This window comes from Procambarus clarkii, chromosome 12 (genome assembly GCF_040958095.1).
Source record: "Procambarus clarkii isolate CNS0578487 chromosome 12, FALCON_Pclarkii_2.0, whole genome shotgun sequence".
In the NCBI taxonomy this organism is placed as follows: domain Eukaryota; kingdom Metazoa; phylum Arthropoda; class Malacostraca; order Decapoda; family Cambaridae; genus Procambarus; species Procambarus clarkii.
In genome coordinates, this window is record NC_091161.1 from 48,671,651 (window position 1) to 48,680,344 (window position 8,694).

The 8,694-nt window shown below is 48.5% G+C and overlaps 1 protein-coding gene across 1 annotated transcript; it reads right to left on the minus strand.

The window, feature by feature from the left end:
- Window positions 1-252: 252 nt before the first annotated feature.
- LOC138364055 (uncharacterized) lies at window positions 253-3,786 on the minus strand. The gene has a single exon (XM_069323479.1). The coding sequence runs from the start codon at window positions 3,784-3,786 to the stop codon at window positions 253-255; it is 3,534 nt and encodes a 1,177-aa protein (XP_069179580.1).
- Between the last annotated feature and the right edge of the window lie 4,908 nt (window positions 3,787-8,694).

The window sequence follows — 8,694 nt, forward strand, 5'->3', positions numbered from 1 at the left end:
GTTGTAGTCTGAGCACCACCTCACCAGAGGTCAGCGGCGGCGGCGTTGAGCGCTGAACGGGGCTGGAAACTGGCCCTCGTAGCTAGTACACGTCGTCGGTTTGGAGGGGGTTTCGGGAGCTGACCCACAGATGGCGCGGCCGTCACTGTTTAGAGATTGGACGCTGGATCAGGGTCCGTAACACCTCCCCACCAAAAGAATTTGGTTTGGGTTCCTATAAAAAGAGAAGACAAACCAAATTAGTACGTGGATCTAGATACGAGATAATGCGTCAGCTACCACGTTGTCCACCCCTTTTATGTGTTCAATCTGGAGGGGATATTGCTGCAAATGTAGACTCCATCTGGTGAGCCTGAGGTTCTTTTGCTTAAATTGAGCCAGGAACTTCAGAGGGTTATGGTTGGTCCGTACTAATATAGGATGGCCATTGCTTGTTAAATATACCTCGAAGTGCTGGACGGAATTAATTAAGGCCAACGTTTCCTTTTCTATGACCGAGTAATTAAGCTGGCTGGGGGTGAACTTCTTAGAATGATAGGCCACCGGGTGTTCCACCCCCTTCTCGTCCGTCTGGGATAAAACGGAGCCCAGGCCATAGTCAGAGGCGTCGACCGTCAGGATGAATCTATCCTCAAAGCTCGGGGACCTGAGGATTGGAGCAGAGATCAGAATTGCTTTGAGACTCTCGAATGCCTCCTGGCAATTCTCATTCCATATTAACTTTACCCCTTTCTTCAATAGATTGGTCAGGGGGACGGCGATGGAGGAAAAATTAGGGACAAATTTACGATAAAACCCAGCCATACCAAGGAAACGCAAGATGTCCTTCCTGGTAGCTGGCGTAGGATACTGGACTATTGCCTCGATCTTGCTGGCCTTCGGCGCAATCCATCCTCCTCCAACTTTATGACCTAGGAAGACGACAGAGGTTCTGGCAAACTCCGATTTATGCAGATTGACCACCAATCCTGACTGGAGCATGGCCTTGAAGAAATCCTCTATGTGACGCAGATGATCCTGCCAATCTACATCATATATTAATACATCATCGATGTAGACTAAGGTGTTTTCCACGTCATGCAACACAGTACCCATCAGTCTCTGGAAAGTGGAGGCTGCGTTTTTCATCCCGAATGGCATCACCTGACATTCAAACAGCCCATCGGGAGTCACAAATGCTGATATGGGTTTGGCCTTTTCCGTGAGGGGAACTTGCCAATAGCCTTTGAACAGATCAAATTTCGTCAGGTACCGGGCTCTACCTATGGCATCCAGACATTCCTCTACTCTGGGGAGAGGGTAAGTATCTGCTACTGTGACCTTATTCACCTGGCGATAATCAATACAAAGACGGTATTTCTTACCAGGTTTGGGCACTAGTAGTATTGGGGATGACCATGGGCTCGAGCTCGGGGCTATTAGATGGTGTTTCAGCATATAATCTACCTCCTCTTTCACTACTCGTTTCTTCAGTGGATTGAGACGGTACGGATGTTGCTTTATAGGTCGGACTCCTTCCTCCAGCTCGACATCATGCCTCAAGACAGATGTTAACCCTGGAACATCGTCGAAGATAGGCTTGTATTGCCGGATCATCTGCAGCAATGATGATTGATGTCCTTCGGCCACGTGTGTCAACTTTGCCTGCAAGTTTAACAGAATGTCTGAGTTAGTCAACACCTCCTCTTCCTCCTCAATGTCGTCATTAGTGGTCACTAAGGTTACGGGGAGTGTATCCCGCCCCTCGTATTTCTTGATCATATTAACATGAACCAGAGTTTCTTTCTTACGGCGGTCTGGAGTACTAAGAAGGTAATTGAGGTTAGTAACCTTCTTTACAACCGGGTAGGGACCTACGAATCTGGCGCTCAAGCTCCCAGTTATTGTAGGAGTACATACTAAAACCAGATCTCCTACTTTGAACTCCCTCTGCTTGGTTCTCCTATCATACCTGCTCTTGATAGTTCTTTGTGTACTTTCTAAGGTCCTTGTAGCCATCTCCCAGGCTGAGAACAGCCGTCCTTTATTGGTAGACAACCAGTCCACAATATCCTCGTTGGTTTCTGCGTCCAGCCAATGGTCTCGTGCCACCTCTAAGGGACCTCTTACTGAGTGACCAAAGATCATCTCGAATGGGGAGATTCCTAGGGATTCATTGGGCACTGATCTTACCGCAAATAGGAGGTAGGGCAGTTCTTCAACCCACTTATTCTGCCTGTCGTAGCAAAACTTCCGCAGCATGCCCTTCAACGTCTGGTGAAAACGTTCCAAAGCTCCTTGAGACTCGGGATGGTAGGCACTAGAGGTAACCTGTCGAATTCCCAGGTCGGCGATCTGTTGGCGAAACAAATGGGACATGAAATTAGACCCCTGGTCCGTCTGAATGGTCTTGGGAAGACCGTATCGCGAGATGAACCAGAGCAGTTGTTTCACCAAAACCTTAGCTGTGATGGTTTTAAGGGGGATCGCTTCTGGGTACCTACTAACCCGATCTAGTATTGTTAGCAAATACTTCACCCCTGAGGTAGCAGGTGGAAGAGGGCCTACTATATCCAAGATGAGGTGTTCGAAGGGCTCACCTATTGATGGAATGGGGTATAAAGGGGCTTTGGGGACACGCTGGTTTGCTTTTCCGGCCACTTGGCAGGCATGGCAGGTCTTGCAGAAATGACGTACGTCCTCCTTCATATGCGGCCAGTAGAAACCTTTGGCTAGGCGGTGGAAAGTCTTAGAGATCCCACCATGTCCAGCAAATCTATTAGCATGGGCTGTTTCTAACAGCTTAGATCTGAACACGGCTGGGACGACTATCTGATCACCTACCGCCCTTGACTGGGGGTATTTCGGAGGATGCCGGCGACACAGTACACCACTTGACCACACATATAGATCCCCTCCTTTCGTAGGAGAGTCTACGGTGTCGGCCAACTTCCGTACCTGAGGGTCCTTCTTCTGTTCCTCTATCAGCTGGGCTCGAGTCCAGCGTTCGGGAACCGGCATCTGGACTGGTGGGACTGGTGTATGGCTACTTGTAACCTGCGGGATAGGAGGAGAGTCAAACAAAGTGTTTAGATCTAGTGGTGCAGGGAGGTGCGCCTGAGACCTGGTTTGCACTGCTGCGATGGGACTGGTCTCTTCACGTCCTGGAATATCCACTACCAGGGGACAGTTGGGTAACAATCCTAGGGCTAAGTCATTGGCTAATATTACGTCAATTCCCTCTATGGGAAGACTATCCACCACGGCCAACCGACACTCACCTTTGAAGTGCTGAGAGTCTAGATGTACTTGTACCAATGGGGCAACGTACAAGGTTGAAGGGAATCCACCCAGGATTACCTTCTGCATCTCATCCGCCGATATACCTTCGGGTAATGATGTTTCCAGAATTAGAGACTGGGCCGCTCCACTGTCTCTAAGTATTACCACAGGCGTACTTGCAAGGCCACTGGCTACATATCCTTGGGAGGTATATGGGGCGAACAATCCTTTCCTCTTCTCTTGGGTGGATGTCGGTGGTACTATACTGTTCATCAGCATGACTTCCCTACGGGGATTATTACCTGAACTGCTACGACACTTCGCAGCAATATGTCCTCTCTTACCGCAGGTCCAACACAATACATCTCTCTTCGGACTAAACCTCCGGGGACTATCCGAGGTTGACTTGGCGGCACTACGAGGGGCAGTTCTATCTTCCGGTTTATGTTTGGCTGGATATCTTGAATAGGTCTTTGGGACGTACCTAGCAGATGGCCTATGAGTCAGGATGTATTCCTCAGCCATTGTGGCTGCTGCACTCAAGGTCTCTACCTGCTGTTCCTCTAGGTACGTCTTCAAGTCTCCAGTCAAACAATCCTTGAAGTCCTCCAGCAGAATCAGCTGCTCGAGGTCTTCCTTGGTCTCCACCTTCCGAGAGGTACACCATTCCTGGAAAAGTCGCTCCTTGATCGTGGCGAATTCGGTAAAAGTGTGCTCTGAGGTCTTCTTCAGGTTTCTGAACTTTTGCCTATAAGCCTCAGGTACCAATTGGTACGCCATGAGCACAACTTTCTTCACCTTGTCATAATCGCTGGAGTCGTCAAGGGATAACGTAGAGTAGGCAATTTGGGCCTTCCCAGTCAAGACTGACTGTATCATGATGGCCCAATTCTCCCTTGGCCACTCCAAAGAGGCAGCGACTTTCTCGATGGCTGCAAAGAATTTTGACACCTCCTTCTCATGGAATTTGGGGACCATTTTGATGTTGCGTACCGGATCGAAGCTACTGGTGTCCGTTGTTTGCCTCCGACCACCGCCTAATCGCAATACTTCTAGTTCATGTTGTCTCTCTCTTTCCTCCCTTTCTCGCTCTCGTTCTTCTCTCTCTCGTCTCTCTTCTCTTTCTCGTTCTTCTCTCTCTCGTTTCTCTTCTCTTTCTCTTTCTTCTCTCTCTCGTTCTCGTTCTTCTCTCTCTCGTCTCTCTTCTCTTTCTCGTTCTTCTCTCTCTCGTTTCTCTTCTCTTTCTCGTTCTTCTCTTTCTCTTTCTCGTTCTTCTCTTTCTCTTTCTCGCTCTTCTCTTTCTCTTTCTCGTCTCTCTTCTTTTTCTCGTTCTTCTCTTTCTCGTTTCTCTTCTCTTTCTCTCTCTGCTTTCCTTTCTTCTAATTCTAAACGTCTCATCTCTAATTCTTTATCTTGTCTCTCTCGTTCCATTTCTAATTTCTTCCATTCTATTTCACGATTGATCTCTAGGGCACGCATCTTGACTGTTAGGAAGCTGATATTAAGCTCGCCTGCATCACTGTCAACGTCGCTGCCCTTATCTTCCTTTTCCGTGGAAGCTATGTCTGCACTTTCCTTTGTACTAGGAGTCTCGCCTTCCTGTTTCTCTTCTGCCTTCAGGTGCCGGTGCACCTTGGACAAGATCTCCACACGGGAGTCACTGGCACGGATCTTGATCTCCAGGTAGGCGCTCACTAGTACAAGCTCTGGTTTACTCAGATATTTTAATCTGGCAAGACAATCTTCTCTGTTCAGAAAAGCCTGAACCTCGTCCAGATCATCGATGGTAGCTTTGTCTGCCATTGTCACAGATGGAACACTTAGCACTTAACACTGCTTACACGTTAGCACTTAACGCACCGAGCACTGTTCTACGCCAATATTGCACTTTATCGCACCAAACACTGCACTTGCCAATATTGCACGTAATCACTTCGGGCACCACACTACCCAATATTGCACTGAGTCCAAGCGAACACTTCGCTCTACAATAGTGCACTAAATCACTGAGCACCGCACTAGTCAATATTGCACTTAATCGCTTAATCACAGCGAGCACCGCACAGGACGTATAACGTCACAATCGTCACACAGGGGGAATTATATACAGGGATTACGCCACTTCACCACCCCTGTCAAACATACTTAACAAGGGGACGGATCCCGCTGGGGATGCCAATTATGTTACGGCCCTCTCGGGACGCAACGGGGTTCTCACTCTGATGTTGTTAGAGGAAGATATAGGTATCCGTTCCCAAGCCAGTAGTGGCTATCAAGGGATGAGATCCGTGACGCAAGTAACTTAAAAGGGAGTAGGGAAAGAAAGTTAAGAACTTAATATAATATAATGTTCACCATCACCATTTAAATATATAAAAGTAAAACGTACACAAGGGGGAGGGGTATTAACACTTTACAAAGGGGATCAACACTGTAGTCTTCTGCTGGAGACTATGGATCCTCGAAGCTAGGTGCCGAGTCCGCGGTGCCTTCTTCGTGGCCTCAAGACGTGTCCTCTGAGAACGCCGAGCCTACCCTGGCCACAGGTCAGCCACAACACAGGTCCACTGGGGGCACCGTCGTGGAGGCCGTCAACCACACGTCCAGCAGGTCTGCTGGCAGGTACTGAGCCACCAAGGCTGGTACGGCCACTCCACGAACGATAAAAGGGGTACGCCCTAGACAGGAGTCTCGTGTGATATCACCAATCACCCTCCTGTCCTCAATACCCCAGTGGATTATCGTCTCCAACCGTCGGTCCCGGGTAAATCCTTCCACTGCCACTCCACTGGCAGGCTTAACACACCACAGTGTTCTTCCGGGGGGACGACGTCACGACAGCTGCAGCAAACTTCACAGTATGGAGACTGGCTGCCTCGGGTAGACTGACTTCACCTTCAACACAGTGGTCCCAGGTCGGCTCTGTAAGCAGACACGTCATCAATAACAGGGACACTAAAACACCACACTTACAGGCTCAGACACAAACGCCCGACATATCCACTCCATAGACGGCGTTGTAGTCTGAGCACCACCTCACCAGAGGTCAGCGGCGGCGGCGTTGAGCGCTGAACGGGGCTGGAAACTGGCCCTCGTAGCTAGTACACGTCGTCGGTTTGGAGGGGGTTTCGGGAGCTGACCCACAGATGGCGCGGCCGTCACTGTTTAGAGATTGGACGCTGGATCAGGGTCCGTAACAACGAGAGTGAAGTGTACAACTTTAGAACACTTTCCCACCAGGAGACTCGAACCCTAGCCAGCACAGAAGCCTTCCAGCAACTGGCATAACAGGTACGCCTTAACCCGCTCCACCACCAGCTCAGACCCTTAAAAGAGATGGTAATTTCGGAGTATTTAAATACACCAAAGATCACCACCTCCCAAGAGCACTAGAGCAAGTGAGGGGTCATTTAGACGTTAATTTCATCAAGTCCCTGTTAATATGGGAAGACACAGTGTCTATGCTTAAGGCACAACTCTCCTAAACACGAGAGTGAAGTGTACAACTTTAGAACACTTTCCCACCAGGAGACTCGAACCCTAGCCAGCACAGAAGCCTTCCAGCAACTGGCATAACAGGTACGCCTTAACCCGCTCCACCACCAGCTCAGACCCTTAAAAGAGATGGTAATTTCGGAGTATTTAAATACACCAAAGATCACCACCTCCCAAGAGCACTAGAGCAAGTGAGGGGTCATTTAGACGTTAATTTCATCAAGTCCCTGTTAATATGGGAAGACACAGTGTCTATGCTTAAGGCACAACTCTCCTAAACACGAGAGTGAAGTGTACAACTTTAGAACACTTTCCCACCAGGAGACTCGAACCCTAGCCAGCACAGAAGCCTTCCAGCAACTGGCATAACAGGTACGCCTTAACCCGCTCCACCACCAGCTCAGACCCTTAAAAGAGATGGTAATTTCGGAGTATTTAAATACACCAAAGATCACCACCTCCCAAGAGCACTAGAGCAAGTGAGGGGTCATTTAGACGTTAATTTCATCAAGTCCCTGTTTATATTGGAAGACACAGTGTCTATGCTTAAGGCACAACTCTCCTAAACACGAGAGTGAAGTGTACAACTTTAGAACACTTTCCCACCAGGAGACTCGAACCCTAGCCAGCACAGAAGCCTTCCAGCAACTGGCATAACAGGTACGCCTTAACCCGCTCCACCACCAGCTCAGACCCTTAAAAGAGATGGTAATTTCGGAGTATTTAAATACACCAAAGATCACCACCTCCCAAGAGCACTAGAGCAAGTGAGGGGTCATTTAGACGTTAATTTCATCAAGTCCCTGTTAATATGGGAAGACACAGTGTCTATGCTTAAGGCACAACTCTCCTAAACACGAGAGTGAAGTGTACAACTTTAGAACACTTTCCCACCAGGAGACTCGAACCCTAGCCAGCACAGAAGCCTTCCAGCAACTGGCATAACAGGTACGCCTTAACCCGCTCCACCACCAGCTCAGACCCTTAAAAGAGATGGTAATTTCGGAGTATTTAAATACACCAAAGATCACCACCTCCCAAGAGCACTAGAGCAAGTGAGGGGTCATTTAGACGTTAATTTCATCAAGTCCCTGTTAATATGGGAAGACACAGTGTCTATGCTTAAGGCACAACTCTCCTAAACACGAGAGTGAAGTGTACAACTTTAGAACACTTTCCCACCAGGAGACTCGAACCCTAGCCAGCACAGAAGCCTTCCAGCAACTGGCATAACAGGTATGCCTTAACCCGCTCCACCACCAGCTCAGACCCTTAAAAGAGATGGTAATTTCGGAGTATTTAAATACACCAAAGATCACCACCTCCCAAGAGCACTAGAGCAAGTGAGGGGTCATTTAGACGTTAATTTCATCAAGTCCCTGTTAATATGGGAAGACACAGTGTCTATGCTTAAGGCACAACTCTCCTAAACACGAGAGTGAAGTGTACAACTTTAGAACACTTTCCCACCAGGAGACTCGAACCCTAGCCAGCACAGAAGCCTTCCAGCAACTGGCATAACAGGTACGCCTTAACCCGCTCCACCACCAGCTCAGACCCTTAAAAGAGATTGTAATTTCGGAGTATTTAAATACACCAAAGATCACCACCTCCCAAGAGCACTAGAGCAAGTGAGGGGTCATTTAGACGTTAATTTCATCAAGTCCCTGTTAATATGGGAAGACACAGTGTCTATGCTTAAGGCACAACTCTCTTAAACACGAGAGTGAAGTGTACAACTTTAGAACACTTTCCCACCAGGAGACTCGAACCCTAGCCAGCACAGAAGCCTTCCAGCAACTGGCATAACAGGTACGCCTTAACCCGCTCCACCACCAGCTCAGACCCTTAAAAGAGATTGTAATTTCGGAGTATTTAAATACACCAAAGATCACCACCTCCCAAGAGCACTAGAGCAAGTGAGGGGTCATTTAGACG

Bases quoted from the DNA above. Each gene is read 5' to 3' on its own strand.
- LOC138364055 (XM_069323479.1), bottom strand. From the start codon at position 3,786: ATGGCTGAGGAATACATCCTGACTCATAGGCCATCTGCTAGGTACGTC.